The 24,504-nt window shown below is 39.5% G+C and overlaps 1 protein-coding gene across 1 annotated transcript in view; it reads right to left on the bottom strand.

The window, feature by feature from the left end:
* The window catches only part of gstcd (glutathione S-transferase, C-terminal domain containing), a 140,538-nt gene that overhangs the window by 14,013 nt on the left and 102,021 nt on the right, over positions 1–24,504 (bottom strand). Inside the window, exons 6-8 of the mRNA XM_072583891.1 lie at positions 12,456–12,571; positions 10,943–10,987; positions 8,509–8,637 (exon numbers count right to left, since the gene is read on the bottom strand). Of these exons, the coding sequence (XP_072439992.1) occupies positions 8,509–8,637; positions 10,943–10,987; positions 12,456–12,571 (290 nt within the window). The remainder of the gene's footprint in view (positions 1–8,508; positions 8,638–10,942; positions 10,988–12,455; positions 12,572–24,504) is intronic.

The raw sequence follows: 24,504 nt of genomic DNA, 5'->3' as shown, positions 1-24,504 counted from the left end.
CAAGTTCCAGTTTCAACTCTCAGCCCAGAATTTGAGCTCTTCAGTGTGGTACTAAGAAAGTACTGTGCTGTTAGATGTGCTATCTTGTGGAAAAGAAGAGCAGGGGAGTTTTCATCAATGTCATGGCTAATACTTATCCCTCAACCAACATCACAAAAACAGATTCCTTGAAAGTGGAGTTACAGGCAGACAGGGTGATGAAGAAGGTGTTTGGCATACTTGCTTTCATTGATCAGAACATTGAGTATAGATGTTGGCATGTCATGTTTGTGGCCATACAGAACATTGGTGAGGCCACTTTTAGAATACACTTTTAGAATATAGTCGCCCTTCTATAGAATGGTTGTTGTTAAACTTGAACGTGCAGAAAAGATTTACAAAGGATGTTGCTGGGACTGCAGGGTTTGAGCTATAGGAAGAGGCAGAATAGGCTATAGCTTCTTTCCCTGGAGCATCGGAGGCTGAGGGGTGACTTTACAGAGATTTATAAAATCAGGCGGGGCATGGGTAGGATGAATAGCCAAGGTCTTTTTCCCAGGGTTGGGGAATTCAAAAGTAGAGGGCGTAGCTTCAAGGCAAGAGGGGAAAGATTTAAAAGGACCTGAGGGGTAACTTTTTCACATCATGGGTGGTGCATGTATGGAATGAACTGCCAGAGGAGGTGGTTGAGGCAGGTACAACTACAACATTTAAAAGGCATCTGGACGGATATATGAATACAAAGGATTTAGAGAGATATCGGCCAAATGCTGGTAAATGGGACTAGGTCATATTGGAATGTATGGTCGGTGCAGAATGTTGGACTGAAGGTTGTTCCCCTGCTGTGTGACTCTAAGTCTTTCCTTTTCATTCACAGAAAGCATCAACCCCAATTATAATGCCCATAAATATGGTTTCCAGTCAGTGAAAAGTGACTAGAAACTGCAGAAATTCTGCCGAACTTCCCTTTCTTTACTCGAGTGAAGCTGACGCCAACTCTACCGAGTTGAGATCGCCTATCTTAATATACTGCAGGTATTGAACCAGGGACATTTCTGGTTTGTGTGGCTGCATTGTACTGTGAAATTTACTTTCCTAAACTCTTCAAACTTTCTGGAGTATTTGCAGCATTTCTAATCTAATTAAAAATTCTTCTTATTGTTCCACTTTATGTTAATCCGTGATTACCATAAAATTACAAAACCTTATTTTCCTGCTCTTTTTCACATTGAGTGCCACCCACACAACCATGTAAACAGTTGCCAAGGGAGCACATGAGAGTGTGGGAGTGACTGTTTAATGCTTCATATTGGGTAGACAGCTGGGTCTTTCTTTTGGTTATCTTTTGGTTTAAATTCATTCTAAAACTAATGCAGAGAATAAAAGAGCCCATGCATCGAAAGCTCCTCATTCAAAACCAGACTGGCATAAACAGAGAAGGAACGGCACTAGCTTTCGCCCCTGACTATGACAATATATCCAAGGGCAGCAAAAAAATCATATGGTTGGTATATACCCCAGAAGTGTCTTTGGATCACTGGGTGCCAATCAGACCAAGTGCCGCAGAAGAAGTAAAACTTTAAAATAGATACTGGCCAAGCTGCCACATCTACAAGCCCAACTAGAGGTTGGTCATCCGCCACCTTCAACAAGGCAGTTATCCCAGACACTGCCAAGAAAGTTGATGTGCCTCATTTCCCACTGAATCAGCCACACAGCTTAACCCAACCTTAGGGGGTTTCCTCATTGAGCCTTATTAGCTCTAATAGTAGGCGGAACCTCTAACAACTCCAACATGATACAACCACAGAAAAGGTTGGGATCCAAGTTGATTTCTAATCTCTCCCAACAACCCACTCTGTGGGTATAACAGCAGTGATGTGGATATTTGGACTCCAATCTCCCTAAAGTCGGCATGTGGAGTGAGTGTTCAAAGTGGAGTAGAAAGGTGGCCCGCCTATAGCACAAACAACAGCATGGAGCTGTTGGGCTGAATGGTCTGTTTCTGCACTGAAGATCTCCAGCGTAGTGAATTCTCCTGGTATCTCAGCCAATGATCATCTCCTCAAGCAATACAAGAAAAGCAGGTCAGTTCATTTCATTATTGTGTGTAAAATTATTCAGCTTCTTAATAGAGACGACATTTCAAAGTAAGTTGTGTGGAGTACTTTGGGATTCTTGAATCAATCTGGAGATAGATAAATGGAGCTTCTTTCTGCATTACGTTATTAGTTCACACGACATCTGGTCAAAGTCACTGCATGACTGCAAAACCTATTTATGCTGTTTTGGTAATGAACTTAAATCTTTGACACGTAAAATTAACTCCCACTACCATGCAGTTTTTGAGAATGACCCATGGGAACTATACTGTGGACAGTTATCACTTGACAGATTCAATACGATTCTGGTGAAGTAAATTAATACATAAACCAGCTGGAATACAAGTGCAAACAAAGCTGAAGCACTCAGTGATATGCATGTCACCCAATGCATGGAAACTGATCTAACAGTCGACTCAGAATGGCAAAATTCACAAGACATAATGTGAAGGCAAAGCAGTTTATTCTATCTTTATTTGAATGTTCCTCCCAGTCTAATCAAAATTAGGGGAACAGACATATTCAGATCTACTTGTCGTGCCAAATCTATGATTCAACTGTTCAAATTATGAAACTATTGTTTAGACCTTAAGGAATGAAGTTATGACATGGTACCAATCTGATATCAGGGAACTCTAGAAAGAGGTTCTTTAACAATGAGGTTCTTTCTTTGCTCTTGCGTTTTCAAAATGAAGTGCTCTACTAAAATTCATGAATGTGTGTCTCAAACCACTTGAGCTCTCCACCTTGCAAAACTTTAGTGAACTCAGTCCTGGGGCAGCAAACTGAGAAAGAAAGGAGGAACAACTTGGATTTATATAGCATCTTTCATGACCCCAGAACATTGTCTTATTTAATGGAAAGCACAAGGGTTTACCTAGTTGCCTCAGCAGCTTCTCAAATGACATGAAGAGGCATACCCAAAGTGACAGTGATGAAATAGCTGCATCTCACACGTCTTAACTGTATACTGCTTTCATGTTAATTAAAAGAACAAATACATTCATACAAGTCTGAACAGTTGGTCTGTTTTTGATTTTAGTGGAAAATGTGCTATTTGTTAATTTAACATTTAATGAGGCTTCTCCCTGATTACAAGGTAACTCATAAATAGGTCTAATATATTCACACCAAGCTAAGGTTATTTTACTGGCTTAATAAAAATCACTTTTGTTATCTTCAACTTTCCTTCACACCAAAACTTTAAACAGGCACATTCCATGAAACTGTTGTGAATCTGCCTACAATTTCACAAATCCAGCAACTCATCAAAGGTAATTGTTCTAAAGGAATCCAGCAACATGTTCAAAAATTGCTTCCATCTTCCTGGGAACTGACATCATAATACTTTGATCTACAATACAGTATAGCTAAGGCTTACTGTTAGGCAGAGGAAGGGAGTCAATAAAAAGAGCATGTGTATCTTTATCAAGTTTATTCAAGATGTTTATACTCAGATATGGTTTCTCTAAACAGATGAATAACATCCACCAATGATGGAGGCATGTAGCAGCTCATGGAGTTTGGTAATATACTAAAATAAGTATATGTTTTCATCCAGTCATTGATATTCCTGGATGCCGTTCATTCTCTGGGTGAATATGAGTAGTTTAAAACAGAAGTTCCCAAGTTCACTGCTTTGGATTGCATAACATGTGAGCTCAAAGGCTTATTTTTAGGTATTTGACTGATATTAGGTTTCTACTACTTATAGGAACAGAATAAACCTGGATAACACATTTGCCATGGTTTGTTTTCACTTGTAAGCACATACGGATAGCTTCAAATGCATCCAGCCTCAAGTTCACATCACACTAGGTGGTCACTGGATATCATAGCAATGATCCCAAGCACCTTTCCCCTCTTTGTCTACAAGTTCAAAGTCTGTTCTGATACTGGCTGTAAATACAGAGCAGTATTGGCAACACTCCAAACTGGAGAACACAGAACTGGCAAGCTGTGCACGTTAATGAGTAAAGTTGAATATTCCTGGTGCTTGGCAACTGATTTGATCTGGTACAGCTGCCTTCATTTTTTGGTAAAACTTTGGAATTACTGCTATTGAAAAGAAAAGGCAGACGTGTTCGATTACAAGCTGCATTTCTACAAAGGTGCACTGTATGCCCGGATTTCTACATTAATTTTCCAATAAATACCAAAGTAGCATTACACAACTAGAATACAATCTCTACTGGACATACAAATTTAGCATACAGATTTTATACTCTGGGGAAATGGAGTGTGTTGTTGAAAGGTTTCTACAATGTCTGACAAAAATGTTTTAAAAGCTTAAGAGAATACTTTTAAGTTATATTATCCAGCTGATGCTTTCAGTGAGTAGTGCATTTTTTCCACCTTTTAATAAGCTGCATTGCAATGAGGGAGTTGCATTTCTGTATGTCAGTGGAGTGTGTGTTATGAAAGGGAGCAGGTTAATGATATAGTGTAAATTATTTTCAAATGAATCATAGATCTTTACAGTACAGAAGGAGGCTATTCGAACCATTGTCTGTACTGAATCCCGAAAGAGTTTTCCAGCCAGTCCCATTCTCCAGCCCTATCTCCACAGCCCTCTAAATTCATCACTTCCCAATATATATCTCGTTCTCTTTTGAAAACTCCTATGGAATCCACCCCCATCACTCTCCCAGACACTGCATTCCAAATCCTAATAACTTTGAGTGAAGAAGTTTCTCCTTATCTCCTAGCTCTCTTGCTGACAATCTTGAAATTGTGGCCCCTAGTTACTGATATACCAACTAGTACAAACAGAATATCCTTTTTAACCCGGTCCAAATTGTTCATAATCTTGAACACCTCAATAAGGTCACTGCTCCAAGGAGCATATGTCCAGTTTCTCTCATCTATCCTTATAACAAAAATCCCTCACTCCTGGTGTTATTCGAGTAAATTGCCTGTGAACTTTCTTCAGTGCTTTAACATCTTTCCTTAAATAATGTGCCCAGAACTGAATACGGTATTCAAAATATGATCTGACCAATGATTTGTGCAGGTCTAGCATCACTTCCTTGCTTTTATAATTTATGCCTCTAATTATAAACTGCAGGATCGTAGAAGCCTTCTCAACGACCTTTTCAACTTCCTGAAGAAGGGCTGATGCCCGAAACGTCGATTCTCCTGTTCCTTGGATGCTGCCTGACCTGCTGCGCTTTTCCAGCAACACATTTTTCAGCTCAGATTTCCAGCATCTGCAGTCCTCACTTTCTCCGATTTTTTTCAACTTGCCTGGCCACCTTCAGAAAATCATGCATGTGAACCCCAAAGCCCCTCTGCATCTGTGCTCCCTTATACTTGTACCATTGAGCCTGTATTTTCTCTCCATGTACCTTCGACCAAAATACATAACCTCACATTTCTCTGCATCGAAATTCATCAGTCAGGTGTTTGCCATTTGGCCAATTTGTCAATGTCCCTCTGAAGTCACTCAGCATCATCCTCACAATGCACGGTTTTCCCCAGCTTAGTATTATCTGTAAATTTATTGATTTTTCCCACATAATCCATCTCCAAATAATCTATATAAATCAGAAAAGCAAGTGTCCCAACACCAATCTCTGGGGAACACCACTTCTAACTTGTCTCCAATTGCTTGGACTAATAATCGGTAAATGCAAGTTCAATTCCTACCATGGTAGCTGGGGAATTAAAATTAAGTAATTAAATAAATCTGGATTCTAAAAAAAAAAGCACTGGTAATAGCAACAATGCAGCTATCAGATTGCTGTAAAAACCCATCTGGACTATTGTCCTTTCGGAAGGAATGAGCTTCTTTGCTATATGTGATTCCAGACCCACTGAAATGTGATTGTCTCTTAATTTCACTAGTGAGCCAGTCATATTCAAAAAGGGAGCTAACCATAATTTTAAAACACAACGGCAATTCCTAATGAAACAGTAATATGAATTTTTAAAAATCTGGATTAGAGTATGCTTTGGAAAAACTACAGATCTGCACAATGGGCAGCTGTCCATATACTTTTTCCAGCTCAAAAAGCTCATGGTGATGATTTATAATTGAGTAATCACATATTGTTCCTACTCCACACTTGAATCTGCTACAAAATACTTCTTTCTACGAAACTGGAAATGGCTGATGGGAAGCATCCAATTAACCCTTTGAGATTTGCAGCAACATGCTTTTTTTCTGCATCAAAGTTCACACTGTTACAAGTTTGTATTTTCTTTGATGCAAGGGAAGTCTTTGTTATTCAGATAATTCGCTGTTTTTACTCAATATCTCAGGCAAATTTCTGAATAATACTTTGAAGTAACAGAGAAAATGACTAATTGAAACTTGAAAGTGTCTAAGATTAACAAAATAAATCAACTATGATTGCTTGAGAAATTACACCTATTTAACAATGTGTACCTGCTGCTTTCTCAGTATCATAAGTAAGCTGATCAGCACAGATCTCATTACATTGCATTAGCAGCAGACCATTCAATCCTTTGTGTCTGCTATTCTGCCAGTCAGGTCAAGGCTCACCTGACTAACCCACCTTTGCTCCATACACCTTGATACACTTACCTAGCAAAAAGGCATTTATCTAAGTCTTTAACATATCAGCTAACCTAAAACACAATTTTGGAGATAGGGGTGGGCTGGAGAGGGAAAAGTTCAGGGAAGGATAGTAGAATTGCACTACCCTCTGTTGGAAAAAAAGCTTCCTGTCCAACTCTTGCTTACTACATACAAGTGTGATAGGGACATGCTACACTGACAATGCTGAAATTAAAGGAATGCCGATATCAACATTAACGCAAAGGCATAAATTCTCTTATTTATTCTCATCTGCTCTTCAAGCTATCTTTTGTTGCTGTTTTGATTGTAGCTGTGCTAAATGCATTTAAAAAATTTTATGGTGTTAGATTTTAAAATTATTTTCATTGTAGTGTCCCGATCATTCTCCATCGAATCATGCAACTATTTATCTGATTCGAATCAGATTGTTTTGGGAGCTGAAATCTGATAAATTGCTAGATAGCATCCAAGTGAGACTTTTACAAAGCATCGACAGAAATAGGAATATTGTACAACAGTAAACATTGCAGTAAGACGACCAGAAGGTGAAGCTGTTAAGCTTGCATACAATATAAATGTGCATTGGAGCTTGGACCTTAAGCAGCAGTTCAAAGTTTAGATTCCTGCAGTGATCTAACATCAAGTTAAGATTAACACTGATGAGAGGTTTTGAAGGACCCCAAATACAGTATTTCATAGTAAACATATTATGGTATGCCAGACAGATCTGTAGACACCCGAATTTGATTCTGTCTCCATTCAGGTCTACAGGCTTTAGTACTGCCATCCAGCAATAACTGAGAATACTGTAGATCTAGGGTGCAGGGCAGTCAATGGCACTGCTGTGTGATCTCATTCAGGGATCAAGAGTCAATCTGAACCTGAATAGCAATCAAGATTATATCCTTTCTCAACATTTTCTGCCTCCTTCCAGGCTAGCATAAGGATCTGTGGCAGTTTGTGTCAATTCCTTGCCCATCCATGCATTAAACAAGTGATTGATGTTTTGGTCAGCACTTTCATTTCCTTTCTGACTGTCTGTGCACTGCCACTGCATTATTGCATTTTGCAAAGTAAAGGGTCATTAACAGGATTTCAATATCCAACCTGGCAACAAGTTCCTGCTCCTCTTCCTCAGTCTGAGTGCATATAGACGGTGACTGACCAAGTGATAACACCTGCAAGCACACTGTTTATAGCTACTGAGATGCCAGTCGTTATGCAAACATTGATACAGGGTGATGGGAGTCTCTGTCTTGTTCTGGGTCACCGATACTGCTGACAGATTGTTTTCACAGATCTACTATGAAAAAGGACATGTTGGAATGCTGGCTCCAAAAAACATTGTCAACACAGCTCAAGTTACATGATACTAACTGTGAATGACACTAGTGCATATGCTTCTGTTAAATCTGGACCATACTAGCACCAAACTTAGATCACAATTGTTTAATCTATGATCAATATCTAGCATGAAAATAGGTGTAAGTACAAAAGGATCTTCTGTACAGAAAACTGAGGGCTCCTTGAACCAGAAAGAAAGAGGGAGATAGAGATAGAGTGAAAGAAAGTGAGAATAGAAAAAGACAGAGAGAGAGAGAGAGAAAGAAGGTGATTGTTGGATGGTGGAAGGTCATCTTACAATGTTTGGGAATGCCTCCCTAGCACAAGTTACCAGTTCTAGTACATAAGGGGTGAAACCAGGGATTGGGAAAGAACAATACAGTCACTATCAAGTAGGATGCTGGAAATCTGAAACAAACTTCAGCAGGTCTGGTAGCATCTGTGGAGCATCAAGTCCAGTATGACTCAAGCTCAGTGTGCAACTTTGCTGGCTGATGCATGACAGTGACATGATTTAACTTGGTTGCAATGTTCACTTACACCAATCTCAAATGGTCCTGTGAAATAATCCAGATTAGCCTGGATGAACCAGATGTTGTTTAACTTCAGGTCATCACACCTGTCCTTGGCACGTATTAAGGATTCTTCTTTGTTTTCCACTAAGATCACCTGGAATGTAGGACAACATTTAGTCAGTGAGAATCTCTTCTCAAGTATACATTTTTTAAAGCATTTAGAACAAAATTTAACTCCAAACATATTTTTCATGTAGGTTATATGAAAATACACCATCCTATTCTGGAACAGCCTGCGTATATTCCATGTAGGCAGTGTTAGAGGTCAGGGAAGAGAACTGGCCAATTGCAGTAAGCAGCTTTGGAAGAAATTCAGGTAACGAACGGGTTAATTTCGAACTGTTATGAAGATGTGGGTGTAAAGCAGCAGAACTACTAAGCACAACACGAAGTGTTTTTAATAAGGTAAGAATGTAACACTTGGTCAAACAACTCGATTAGCTCATTGCCTGCAGACAAAAACAAATTTGAATTCGGCCAATCAGTTTAAATTATACCCCCGAAAAACACTAAACTTCAATCCATTTTGAATTTAGTATATTGACTATCTTAAAAGCCAATGATACAATCCAATGCTTTGGGGTATGAGACCGGGAAGAATTGAATAGTTGAGGGGAGAACTGCCAAGCCCAGCATGTAAACAGACTGCTTGAAAAATAGCTCTCTTAAAAGGTACCTTTTCAATCAGTAACCTGTCATGCAGAAATTCCTAAGAAGAAGAAAAGACGATACAGGAAGATCCAAATAGAAGAACCAAAAGCTGCCTGGTTTTGAGATAAGAAATGTTGTTTTGTAAATCTTAACTGAGAGTTTTATCAGACTAGTGTTGTAGAAGGGAAGGTAAAAGGTAGGTTAGTGTAAGGACTTGTAGATAGTTGTTAGTTAATTATTCTCTGTTATACTTTAAGAAATAACGTTGTTAATTTTTACTTTAAATAGTTCTTGGCCACATTAATTTTTTATAGATTACTGCGCAGGATAAGTTTTTCCTTTGTTGCTAGTTTTAAATTAAGCAGGAGAGTTCACCCGGGTCATAACAATTTTGGGGGCTCGGGTCCGTGATCTGAACTGACTGAGACAGATTTGAATAGATTTGGGGGTACAAATAATCCCAGAATTAAACACTTGTAGGTTAGTGTCCTAGATCTTTAAATAAAATTCTCAGTTAAGATTTATAAAACAACATTTATTATCTCAAAACCAGGCAGCTTTCGGTTCTTCTATTTGGATCTTCCTGTGTCTTCTTTTTTTCTTCTTAGGAATTTCTGCGTCACAGGTTGCTGATCGAAAAGGTACCTTTAACAGAGCTATTTTTCAAGCACGCTATTTACATGCTGGGTTTGCAGTTCTCCCCTCAACTATTCAATTTTTCCCAGTCTTATACCCCCAAAGCATCAGATTGTGTCATTTGCTTTTAAAAAAGTCAATATACTAAATTTAAACTGGATTGGTGTTTGGTATTCTTCGGGGTATAATTTAAACTGATTGGCCGAATTCAAATTTGTTTTTGTCTGCAGGCAACAAGCTAATTGAGTTGTTCGACCAAGTGTTGCATTGTTACCTTATTGAGAACACTTGGTGTTGTGTCCGTAGTTCTGCTGTTTTTAACTCTCAAAGTACACTCACATCTTCATAACAGAATCTTAACTGTGTGTGACTGTTCAGATTCATACAAAGTTGGTGCTGGAGCCTGGAAACATTCTGACAGATAGCTGGAAAAGATTTTGTCTGTATGGGAAACAAATCACCTGATGTGGTATAGTCATTGAGTATTACCATCTGATGGCGCAAAAAAAAAATTTTGATGTGTAACTGTCATACTGCGAAGTAAGCGAACAGTTCCAGAATAACATTTATTCAATTTTTGCTGCTAAAGATGGTATCAAAACAAATAGTTTTTTAATTGCTTTTTTTTCTTTGAACTGCTAGCTTTTGGGGGACATTCTCAACCTTTTGTATACCATCTAACAGCATTTCTGAGTTTGGTAGTCTAGCAAATAAATGGGCAAAACTGAACTTTGATATATTCCGAGGCTGGATTATGAGGAAAGCTGAAGAGAGATCATTCAGTAAAAACGCTCTTGCTGGATAGAATGCAAAAGGAGAAAGGCAATTGTCAGTCAAACAACTTTTATCCAAGTCAGAATCAAAGAGACCAGCACACAACTTGGCCTGAAGCCCAAAGTGTGAAACAATAGATCAGACGCCCAGCAGCATTAAAAGAAAATGTTGGCACAGCTTCACAATGGAGCTTTAGCTGTTTTCTGCAGCACACAGTGAATGTGTTTGGTCTGATTATTGCCACATGAGTTTCTTACATCTTTTCACAGAATTTTTACTGCTTGTTCCAATTTTCACATTGTAGTGGGGAGATTAGGTCTGTTTTAAAAATATCATACCTGGCATAACGGCAAAGTGTGAGCAAGAACAATCCCAACATGTCCCTGTAAACAGAGAAGGAACAACTCAGTCAATCAGTGGACCACAACATATTTTGAGATCAGACCTGCATACTTTTGTGAAAGCATATTCCTTTGGCTATCTGTCAGCTGAATTCTTGAAATCTTATACTTTGTAAGGTACAGAATGAAGTGGAGTCACTTGGCATCTGCAGAGAGATAACAGTTAATATTTCAAGTCTAGTAGGACTATAGTTCAATGTGTGACAGATGCTTCCAACCTCGATGGGCACAATAGAAAAACAAATATCAGATGTGAACTGAATTGGTCTGAAAACTCCTTTCATAGAAGTGGGATTAACTATAAATTTTGAGTCAATATTACTTTTCTTCCAAAAAAAGCCAGATATCCTATTTTCCTCCACAATAATTGAGGTGCAAATAAAGTTACATACTCAGAAATCATACTTTTCACTGCCATGCACTCCAACAGCTTGACGAACTGTGAACTTCATAAATTACAGAATTATGCTGGAATACTGCAACAGGAAAAGGCCATTCAATCACTGGTTGATCTGTATATCAACTCTGCTCACCCACTCTTGCTCCACGGCACAAAAAGAATTACATCCTCTTTTTTAAAAAAAAACTAGAGTTAGATGCAAAGTTTAAGCCATTTTGAAACAATTCTGCAGCGTATAATATCACTTGCAGAAGTCAGAGTGAAGAATTATCACCATTGGCTGGTTTCAGCATTTATCTAAGTTCATTATATTTGTAAATTTGATTTTTAGAACGTAAGTGATGAGGCACCTTCTTTGCACTAACTACTTTAATACAAACATAACTGAATTGCTTGTAATATTTGAAGCAAACAGATGTGGCTACCAATGCAACAGTGAAAGAAAGAAATTGCATTGACATAACACCTTTCGCAACCTTGGGCACCCCTATAAAAGTACTGAAGCACTTTTGAAATGCAATTACTACTGTAATGTAAGAAACGGAAGAGCCAGTTTGTGGGGAGCCAAGCCCACAAACATCAAAACCCTAGTGACTAGATAATATTCCATAGTAGTAATGATTGAGAGATATTAAACAGTGTTTCCTCACTTTTCTTGAAAATCATGCCACAAGCTATATCCTGTTCATCTGAGAGGCCAGACAGTGCCTGGCTTTAGTCTCTCATCTGGAAGATGGTAGCACTGATATCCATTAATGCTGTCCTGGGTTGTCAATCAAGATTTTATTCCTGATGAAGGGCTTTTGCCCGAAACGTCGATTTTCCTGCTCCTCGGATGCTGCCTGAACTGCTGTGCTCTTCCAGCACCACTAATCCAGAATCTGGTTTCCAGCATCTGCAGTCATTGTTTTTACCTAATCAAGATTTTACACTCAAGTCCTGGAAACGGACTTGCATCCATAATCTTATCACTTGGGTAGCTGTTGGGGATAAACTGTGTACTCAACATAATGTGACAAAAGTAACACCATGTTTTTAAAAATTACATACCCCACCACTGCAGAAATCGACAATAGTATCACCAGGATTGGCTCGTTTGGTCACAATGGAGATGATGTTGTCCAACTGTTGCTGCTTCCGTAGGGCACGCTCGGATGACAGACTTCCTGTAAGGACAATTCAATGTAGAACAAATAGCATTTTAGCCGAGAAGTCAGACAGATTTCTACTTAACAAGTGCCTCACACTTCCAGTTCCCTCCACTGCTGCACTCTGCATCAACGGAATGATAAAGATGCGCTGCCTAGTATTTTAAATTTCCAAGCTCAGCAAGTAATAATTCTAAAAATGTCAAGTTTACAATGTATACTTGGAAGAAATGATCAGATATATTAGTAGGATAATTAGCCACAAAAGCTTGGATTGAATGTTCTCTTTTAAAGAAACATCAATGCATTTTCACTATGATTAACGACAGACAGATGCAAATTCTGAGAAATCACGTTTAACAGGCATGTATTTCTACAATATCTCGTTTGCAAATATTTTGTCATAAAATATCTTGTTATAAAATAAAAAGTTCTAGAAGCTGAAGACTTAACTGATTGTTGGAGTGTAATGAAATTAGTTGCACATTCAAATGCTGCTTTGGGTCAATTCAAACACTTGGGATGGAATTTTATTTTCCTTTTTTGAGGAAAGTGGGTGTGTTAAGCATCAATGAATTTATTACCCACGCTACCAAGATAATACCTGATGTGCATCAATAAACATGTTAAAACTTGACAGGTGAGCATGGCACGTTTCTCAGCAAATCACAGGCCTTAACACTAGCCAGCAGCTTCTGTTGACCTTGGATGCCAATGAGAGGTCAGCAGTTTGTGTCCTAAGCATCATCAGTCAGTAAGCTTTAGGCAATCCAGCAGCGAGAAGGGAAGCTACATTTTTCTTCGTGCTGGGGGGTGTTGGTAATATGGAGAAGGGGAGGAAGAGGGATCTCAAATAGATAGCTCTCAGAGGTCATGCCTTGCCCCTATTTATACCTTCGATTCTCTCAAAATTGGAACAGATGGAGACACAAGCCAACCCAGCAGGCTGACTAGCCACCTTTCCTATCAGCCAAGGAAGCAGATAATTGGGAAAGCGGTGATCTGAGACCATTAAGTGACCATTAATTGACCACTTATATTATATTACAGCAGATCAGGAAGATGGTCTATGGGTCTTCTCAGGCCAAACATAATTATGTGTTGGCAAGAAGAGGCGAACATCTCTCCAGGTCCAACTCACCTCATTATTTCTGTTCCTCATCATCACCCTCGATTTATTCTAGTAACACAGGAACTGTGACATGGAATTCAACCTCTCAAGCTTGTTCTACTATTCTATTAGATCAATGACTGATCTGCACCTCAAATCCATTTACCCAGTTTTTCGTCAAATAACCACGTCACCAAATAAAAATCTCTCATTCTGGACAGGCCAAATGCAAATCCATTGGATATTAACTAGAGTGGTAAAACGTTATTGCACAACTTAATCCTTATAGAAGATAAAAGACAACCAGCAATGATTAAGTGTTTTGAAAAGATTTTTTTGGCTGCTGTCTGGATTTTTGCGCTAAAATATAGATAAGCAGATCAAAAGCCAAAATATTTAATCTGAGAAATAACTTTTCCAACCCTACCCTCATTACCCAAAATCTCCAAATATTACAGCAGAACCTCCAAACTATCAGACATTACTACAACTTTCAACATCATACAGATGACAATTTCCACAAACCAGCAACAAGGGGGGCATGGTGGCTCAGTGGTTCGGACTGCTGCCTCACAGCACCAGGAACCTGGTTTTGATTCCAGCTTCAGGCAACTGTCTTTGTGGAGTTTGCACATTCTCCCAGTGTCTGCATGGTTTCCTCCAGGTGCTCCAGTTTTCTCCCACAGTCACAAAGATGTGCAGGTTAGGTGGATTGGCCATGCTAAATTGCCCAGAGTGTCCAGGGATGTGTAGGTTAAGTGCATCACTGAGGGATAAAATGTAGAGTGATAGGAGAATGGGTCTGGGTGGGTTACTCTTCAGAGGATCTGTGTGGAGTCGTTGGGCCAAATAGCCTGTTTCCACACTGTAGGGATTCTATTCTATGAATCTGACTATTATTAGCACCTCCTCACAGTGCTAACATGCTTATAACTTTTCCTTATAATGTTATCCTTAATCGAATATTTATGTGGCAATATTTGATTGATCCAACTTTTGATTAGAGTATTTTTTGCACATGAATGACACTATGCAAGAATTTGTCTGCTGTATGTCTCATCTGAAACTCATTAGTTTTGCTTAGTAGTTCAACCATCACAGTCCAAGTTCATTAATCGAGTTTAAATTTCACATCATCTTTCATCTGGAGCAAGTTAGTGAAGGCGAATAAAATTCAACTTTGGAAGGAGCACAAAACAGATAGTGATGGACAGACTGATGAGATCTACTTCCCTTTTCATATAACCAAAACTCAGTCTACATTTTCCAAACCTCCATTCACCACACCTGGTGAGAAAGTGGGAAGTTAAGTTTTGTTGGGGTTGTAAAACAGGATGAGCCAAAATGAAAAGTTCTGCCTGTGGTAAAAATGTTTTTATCAGTGCAATCAGCAGTGAAGTAAACTAGCCTTTTGATTAACAGCCAACTAATCAGTCAGCCATTTGACTAAGGAAATATATTGCTTACTTCCTACGTTTTATTCTTGTAACAGCTTTATAGTAATTTTACAGTAATAGTAATGTTATAGTAAAATTTTCAACAACAATATGCCATTATATATAACTATATAACATAGGAGCAGAAGTAGACCATTCACCCCATTGGGTCAGCTCTGCCATTCAATGAGATCATGGCTGATTTGATAATCCTCAACACCACTTTCTTGTTTTTCCCATAACACTTACTGATTAAAAACCTGAAACAAAAATAAAGGAATTGTTGGAGAAGCTCAGCAGGTTGGCAGCATCCAGGGAGAGAAATCAGAATTAACTTTTCAAGTCAAGTGACCCTTCCTCAAGGTGACCCTGGGTTCTCTGGAGGGCCACTCGACCTGACCCAAATCGTTAACTCTGATTTCACAGATGATGCCAGACCTGCTGAGCTTTTCCAGCAATTTCTATTGATGGCTCTGATTTACAGAATCCGCAGTACTTTTAGTTCTGATTAAAAATCTGTCCAACTCAACCTTATATATACTTAAAACTCATCCTTACTGACCCAAGAACTCCACAGGTTCACTATGTTCTAAAAGAAGAACTTCCCTCTTTTCTCTATCTTAAATAATGACCCATTACTCTGAGATTATGCCCACTGGTTCTCATATAGTGCCTTTAATGTCGTATGAAGACGGAGGAACATAACAGAATTAAATGGTTGAATAAATTAATGCTTCTGAAGGAGTTAATGCTTATTTACATTGAGCTCTGCCCAACCTGAAACCGTCACACAGTCTATGGATAGTGAGAGTTGAATTGGGCACAAGTACTCAAAGGGAGCAGAGGCATTCTGAACAGTTCCTGAGTATTCCTCAGCAATTACATCCAGCAAGTTGATGTAAAATGTACCTCTTGCAACCATGCAAAAAAAACCTTCTGATGTAAGACAAATGCCTCCTCTGTTTAGATTCACCATGGTTTATCTGCTACCATTGATAATTAGACAGGCCTTGGTCCCAACCTATTGAAAGGAGGTTTCAAGGCAGAGAACTATCCAAATCAGAATTTTATATTCTAGTAGTTGTGGTATCTGAAAACACAACATCAACCAAAATTGCACTACAATAGAATATTGGGACAACTTGGTTGAAGAGGTCAAGTCATAAGGAATATCATAAACAAAGGAGGTAGAGAGATAGAAAGTATTCTTGAATATTATCTGCTCACACTTAAGCCAAATACTACTTTTGCATATCTACAAACATTTACTCAAAAATATATCCTATCCTTTACATGTACAACCTAACAAGCTGTAAACAAACAGCTAACAGATGAGCTGTAATGTTACAAAGCACACTTCTATGTATACACATGCATTACTAAACAAATAGGTTCGCACAAGCATCCAAATGCTTCAGTTACAGTAAAAGGAACAATTATGGGCATCAATGTCTTATTCGAAAACTTTGTCCTTGAGGTACAGACCAATGGAGTACTAATACATTGTGCATAACATCATGCCATTGATAAGTCAATGCTCAAATACATTTTGCACAAACCTCACACTGGCTACAGGGATATTGGACTTTGAAAGAATTCTCAACAAACCAGAGCTTCCAGACTCCAGTCACACCTAATAACTGAGAAACAAAACCAAGTGTTTGGAAGATAATAAAGACTGAACTTGTTCCAACGACCAAACATTTTAATTCAAAGTAATAAAAATAGGGACAAGTTATAGATGATTTTTCAGGGATTTCTTGTCCTTTATCATCAATATAAACCTCCACTTCCCTATAATTATGTCAAATCTAGTTTTAAAAATTCATGGATATGTGATACTCTGAACTACAGATTTATATAGTGCTACGTTACTTTGTACTACAGAGATTTACATATTATTACTGTACTTACATAGTACTTACAGCACCTAATTTTAACACACTAAAAATCTTACAGAAAATTAACATGGGGCCTCTCATACTTATTCCACTTGTGGACAAAACCAATATAAGATTGTCTACAAAATAAAATCAACCAAGGAATTCAGAAGAAACCTCTTACTCCAAACACTGATGAGAATGTGGAGTTCGCTACCAAAGGGAATAATTAAGGCAAATAGTATTTAGATAAACAGGAGGGAGGAGGTGGTACTCAGCTATAGAAACATAATGATGGAGGCTTTAGTGGATTGGCTGTGCCAAATGACCTGTTTCTATGTTGCATCTTTGATGTGATTCTACTTCAGATATCTGGAGACTCAGAAAGGAAGCATCTCCTGGAAGCAAGTCCACTGGCCAATGGTGAAAAAAAAATTATGAGCTGTGTAACACATTCCACAAGTTTCAGAAAGCAAATAAGTGCATTAGTTTTAAGAACCACAGAAAAAGTGCATTATTGAGCAGGAGGATTTCATTCAAGTTTTCTGGGGCCAGATACTCCATGGAGTTTGCATGATTCAATATGGTTGTTATCTACAAAAGCAGTGCAATGGATGTAACAAAGTCAACCAAGTGGATCTCATAGAATATGAGTTCCCTGATTGGGGGATATTAATCTGTTTCAATTAGGGAGCCCTGGCTGATAGATAGTAACAGGAGTGTCAGCCATCCTGTTGCTCAGAGCTGGCTTTGACGGAACTGGATCAGTGTCAAGGAATTTCCATGTATAAATAAAGGGTGACTTGGTGACAGGATACTGGCCTCTATGGAGTTTTTTTAGATTAGATTATTTACAGTGTGGAAACAGGCCCTTTGGCCCAACAAGTCCACACCAACCCACCGAAGCGCAACCCACCTATACCCCTATATTTACCCCTTCACCTAACACTACGGGCAATTTAGCATGGCCAATTCACCTGACCTGCACATCTTTGGACTGTGGGAGGAAACCGGAGCACCCGGAGAATGTGCAAACTCCACACAATCAGTCGCCTGAGGCGGGGATTGAACCCCGCCGGTCTCTGGCGCTGTGAGGCAGCAGTGCTAACCACTGTGCCACCAGTGGTGATGAGATAAAAGCACACTACTGTTGTTATTTGGGAAGCTTGACCTATTTGATCCTGTCATCGAAGACTAGGCCCCGTATTTGGAAACAATGTATTATTTTTCCAGGCAAATTATATTGGGAAAGATTAAAAGCAATAAGTAATTTTCCTGACAGTTTGTGGATTTGCAACATTTTCTGTTATTAGAAGCCTAACTTTCCCTCTGGCATCAGATATTAAAACCTTTCAAGGGTTGGTTGAGTTAAGGAACATTACGACCCCAAGTTTCCACTAATTCTATCAGTTTTACTCCCCTGTTCAAGGACCAGGGGAATCTATCTGGATTTTGACTAGTTTAAGATGACTGGCAGATGTGACTCTAGTTTAACGGTTAATGAGAGACCATTTGGTTTGTCAGATTAATAACGTAACCATATAAAACCATTTACTAGCTGAAGCCCAACTGGGTTTCAAACAGGCAGTACAACTAGCTTTACTATTGGAAAACACGGCAAGTGGAACAAATGAGTTGCAGGGTATGTCAATAGAAGTGGACACCCTCGCTATTCCGACTAGGTTTGGGAAACACCACATAAAAGTGATGCCAATTGCATAGACTCATTCAGGACACATTCTGAGCACAGCAAAATCCCAAAACAAAGCCAAGCTATGGGCAAACAGTTAAAGTTTTCTTCAGGATCCAGGTCAGCAAGCCATTGTAGTTACTGCTGGTAAGCGGCCTCAAGACAATAAAAAAGTACCATTAGACATGAGGAGATCCCATAGGCTGGTATCCAGGATATTGCACATCCTGGAAAGCCCACCTATATCTGGCTTGGAACAGTTAAGTTGTTCAGCAATATCAAAATCAAAGCTAATCAAAAGAAACGTCTGGTAAAATAGCCATCCAGTTCTACTGGAGGTTGATACTGGCACGGCCATTTCAGTGATCACAGAACCAGTCTTTACCAAAACACGCTTTGGATTCCAATCCTTAAGTTTGGAAAAGACCACGGTTAGACTGAGAACCTATACTGGAGAACCTTTACAGATGAAAGGTACAACTTTGGTTCTGGTCTCTTATGAAAAGCAATTGGTTCAGTTAGCACTGATTGTAATAAAAGGTTTGGGCCCAAGTTCAATAGGGCGCAATTGGTTAAGAACGATTCACTTAGATTGGCTCATAATGTTTCGATTAGAAAATGGCTGCCTGAGTGAAATCCTAATTAAATACCCAGAAGTGTTTCAGAAAGGCCTAAGGTCTATCAAAGGAGCTATGGCCACCTTGCATGTTGATCAGGGAGCAATTCCATGATTCAACAAGATCTGCCCAATGCCATTTGCCTGCCAGGCAAAAGTGGAGGCAGAAATTGGAAGGCTGGAAAGTGAAGGAATCATCAGACTAGTCCAGTTTGCTGATTGGCAGCACTGGTCATACCAATTGTGAAGCCTGATGGGTCAGGTTCCCCTTTGGAGGGGTTTTTAAACAAGTGGTAAATCACTCTTTGCAGCTAGATAAATACCCAAACTGTCACATAGAGGATTTCTACGCAAAGCTCGTCGGGGGGGGGTGTCCATCATAAAGCTGGACATGAGCCATTTGTTCTTGCAATTGTGGTTAGATGAGGATTCCCAGAAGTATGCTACAATTAATACCCATACTAATATATGAGACTGCCATTTGGGGTATCATCAGCCTCTGCAAATTTTCAATGCAGAATATTTTACAAGGTCTACTCCAGGTCACCATTTCTCTGGATGACATGCAAACAACACGGAAGACCATAAGGAGCACTTGGAGAACTTGAACATAATCCCAGACAGGTGAATGCCTGAGAAGGGAAAAATGTATGTTCCAGGCACCACAAGTGGCCTACTTGGGCTACTGAGCCATCAAGACCGGCTTATACCCGTTGGAAGATAAAGTAATGGTGAATAAAGGTGCCCTGGCTCCCATGTCAGTTCTGAAGCTTAGGTCTTTTCTTGGGCTGATGAATTGTTACAGAAAGTTCATACATAACCTGGCCTTCATCCTGGCACCTTAGCATCAACTCCTAAACAAGGGTCAGGTTTGGAAATGGTTGCGTAGCCAAGCCATAGCTTTGAGGGAAGTGAAGAAACAACTATCATCCTCTAAGGTGTTGGCACACTACGATCCTAAACGAGATCTGGTATTGACATGTGATGCCTCCCCATACAGCATTGGGATAGTATTAGCTCACAGGTAGCCCAATGGAGAGGAATGTCCAATAGAGTATGCGTTCGGGACTTTGGGTAATCCAGAGTGTAAATACCGATAGAGAAGGGAGGTTTGGTGGTTATATTTGGAGTCAGGACATTCCACCCAAAATACCTTTATGGACATAAAGTTGTAATAGTAGCAGACCACAAACCCCTGCTAGGTCTGGGGTTTGCGGAAGACGAGGCAGTACCGTCCGAAGTTTCAGGCCGAATTCAGTGGTAGGGTCTAATTCTAAGTTCGTTCAATTAGAAGTTGGAACACCGTCTGGGAGACTAAGTAGCAAATGCGGATGCACTGAACCGGCTCCAGCTGGTAGATACACCACCAGTGGTACCACCACTGGAGGAGCCTGTAATGGGTTTACATTTTCTGGACACACTTCCAGAAGGCACACCACCAAACAATATCAGATTTTGATATTGAAGGATTCGGTACTGGCAAAATTGAAATAGTCAGTGGTGATAGGGAATCCATAGGGCTGTCACAACCAGAATTGAAACTTTTTTGGACCCAGAAAAAACAGATCACAGTGGAGGATGGCATATTATTAAGGGGAGAAAGTGACTGTCCCGAGCAAAGGTCGCTAAAAGATACCAGCTGAACCCCACCAGGGTCATCTAGGAGTAATGACAAGTAGCCAGGATTGGATGCAGATATAGTTGCATTGGTGGGGCAGTGCCGAGTGCCAACAAGGACAAAAATGACTGCCAATAGATCCCCCATATTCATAGAAATGGCTGGGTTATCCCTAGAGTCAGTTATACATTGAATATGCAGGTCTTTTCATGGGCTCGACGTTTTTGGTCATGGTGGATGTCCACTCAAAGTGGCTGGATTGGCATAGAGATCAGACATCAAATGGGTGGGGAGGAACAATGGAAAAACTGTGCGCATCTTTTGCGACAAACAGACTCTCACAGAGAACGAGTGATTATTTACCAGCAGGGAACTTGAGTCTTTCCTAAAGACAAATGGTATTCGACAGATAAGGACAACTTCAAACTAGACATCATCCATTGGTCTGGCAGAAAGATCAATCCAAACTTTGAAGACCGGCTTAAAGAAACAGCCTACAGCTGCACTGGATGCCAAACTGTCCCGGTTGCTATTTGAATATAGGACCACCTGTCATGCAACTACAGAGATCCGACCAGCACAGTTGCTAATGGGGAGATGACTCCACACCAGGTTAAATCTGATCTTTCCGGATATGGGGGAGGAGGGTGAAATGGCATCAGGAACTCCAATGCTGAACGCAAGACTCCGCTAAGTGAGAGAGACAGTCAACTTAATGGGACAAAGTTTGGTGTAGGAACTATAGGAATGACCCTGCATAGGCAGTAGAAGTGGGATATAGCTGAGACTCCCAAATTGGACATGCCTCAAATATAAAAACTGTATCTCGGTTTTCAAATCCCTCCATGGCATCGCTTCTTCACATCTCTGCCTCCAACCACAGAACCCTTGAAATGTTTCAATTTCTTTTTCTGGTGTCTTTTGCAGTCCCCATTTATATCAGTCAAATATTGGGGGTCATAGCTTTAGCTGCCTGGGCAATACGCTCCAAATTCCCTTACTGAATGTCTGTACATCCCTACCCCATTCAGATGTTTCTTTGAACCTACCTCTTTGAACAAACATTTGGTTATCTGCCATAATAGCTGCTCATGTGACTTGGTCTGAAATTCTGACTTAGAAAGCTTCTAGAAGTGGGACATCTGCATTCTGAGAGTGCATAACCATGAAGGTAGGGCAGTGTAACAATACTGAATTCATACTTTTTTAAACTGGAGCTGATTGTATATCACTGCAGCACTAGTGAAACAGCATGTGTATTATATTATGGTGTTTTCTAAAGGTGGCTCACTGTGTACCAAGGAGACATGTTTTGACAGGTAGCAGGTGTGGAAATTCCTTTTCACCTTTAGCCCTTTTTCTACCTGAATAAACAGGCACTGCATTCATTTGACAAAATAAATGCTGTTTAAGCATTTCAAATGCCAAACCTGCTTATCGGTCAAGTTTAAATTTAGACAATGAATAGAACATTGCTCCACGCTGCAGGAGGAAAGACCAGGCAGGTTATGGGTCACTGACAAAACTTCAGCTCTCATCAACTTACTAACAACAGCTTCCTTGAGTTTGGTCAGCATGACACTGTCATTTCATTCTCCAAACTCTAATCTTCTCTGATGCAAATAGCAACGAAGTAAGCTTCTGACAATCTTGTGCATTAAGCCTGCATCTGTGATAGATCAAATGGACACTGTAAGCTGCACTTCCTCTTTAGAAATCTCAACTTGTTTGCTATGCTTACATTTCAGCCGTGATGCAAGTGTGAAGCAGTTTTGCCCTCCATGTGTGCTGCAATTATAGTATAGATGAAGCCCAAATCTGGAGTCTGAGCCTGAACTTTTCTGAGATTCATGAAACACGGAATTGACAAGACTTCCAGTTTGGTGTCAGTGTGGAGCCAAAATGAATTCACACCAACATCATGGCAGAGGAGTGCTGGAGTCAGGGTTCAGTCTGAGTGTGAAATGGAACAGACTAAAAATGTTTGGTGGAGGCAACTTCATTCAGCACTGGTGACAGACTCCCTTTGTCATTATGATTTTGTGCTCATCTGTTTATTTTTCAATAACCACTATCTCTGTCTCTATAGTTCCTTAACATTACTGCTCAAAAGTGTTATCTTTACTCTGATAATAAATAACCATTCTACATTTTGTTGCCTTCTGTTTAACTTGCTTTGCATCTACCTCCATTTCTCTCTCCATCTCTCTCGTTCTCAACGAAGAGTCTTTTAGAGATCTGGACAGTCTCACTCCTGCTGTTGTTGTCTTCATTATCAGGCCCTTCACTTTTCTGCTGTCTTTCATTTGTCCTGCCTATGTTTTTTCCTCAGGAGCAGACGCCCATAAAGGAATTGCAGATTTAGAAACAATTAAAACAAGAGAACAGATTGATTGTTGCTAGAATTCCCATAGGGGCAACAGTGAATCAAAATAGAAGCAAATTACTGCAGATGCTGATATCTGTACTGAAAACAAAAAAATGCTGGAGATCACAGTGGGTCAGGCAGCATCCATGGAGAGAAAGCAAACTAACATTTCAAGTCTAAATGACTCTTCATTAGATGACCGTACAGTCATCTAAACTTGAAATGTTAGCTGGCTTTCTCTCCAGGGATGCTGCCTGACCCGCTGTGATCTCAGCATTTTTGTTTGTTTTCATTGAGTCAAAGTAACAAAATTCACCAAATAACCCTCACATGAAATAAACACCAACAGGAGTCCAGTTTTTGAAGCATTTACTTTCACATAATTCAGTAGACTGCAGAAACTATAAAACACACCTGGAATAACAAAGATTATCTCACAAGATTACAATCATTTGTATGAATCCACACACAAACATGGCGTCAGTATTTCCAACTTAGCCTCCAGAACGTAGAATTCGCTCACTTTTCAAGCTTAAAGGATTTTGTCCTCAAGTCATTTACAAAGTCCATCCAAATCTCCTGGAGACAGTTGTTGGTCAACCTGCACACTCTTGAAAAGCTTCTTTAGCTAGGTTTATGATAGTTTTGGTTGCACAGATTCCCAGAGATTTCCTTATCAGGGAACTTCAACAAACTTCATTTAACAGTCTGGTTGTCTCTGACAAAACTGATGCACTGTCGTAGAATAGCACCAATCAGAATAGCACCGCGTCTTCAGCTTTCTTTTCATATTAGCTATATTACAAATTCAGCTCCTTGTAAATGGGGACATTCTCTCTCTCTGTTCTTCCCTTGTTGTTCTTTACTGCAGTAACTTCTTTGTCAGCTTTTGAATGCACAGGCTTTCTCCATGTCTGCTGTCATGGCTGTTTTGTATCTTAACATCCTTCCTGTTAGTACTACTGTCATATCAAAGGACACCATATGACATGGAACAATTTTCTTACTTTTAAGAAAGGTACAATTAATCCTTTTACAATTGATGTAAATTCTTAAAAGTCATTTTCAAGTGTTCTTTTTGATTGCATGATAATTTTAAAGAAATTATCAAATTTCCTTTACTGTACTGGTTTCAGACAAAGATCCTCGAATTATACAGTTGGACTTTCTATTCAGGCAGTACTTTATTGTTCACTTCCTGAGTACTTCTTCCATTTCTTAGCCGTCATGCA

The sequence above is a fragment of the Chiloscyllium punctatum genome, chromosome 14, assembly GCF_047496795.1.
Source record: "Chiloscyllium punctatum isolate Juve2018m chromosome 14, sChiPun1.3, whole genome shotgun sequence".
Lineage (NCBI taxonomy): Eukaryota > Metazoa > Chordata > Chondrichthyes > Orectolobiformes > Hemiscylliidae > Chiloscyllium > Chiloscyllium punctatum.
This window is presented reverse-complemented; position numbering and strand designations above follow the sequence as displayed.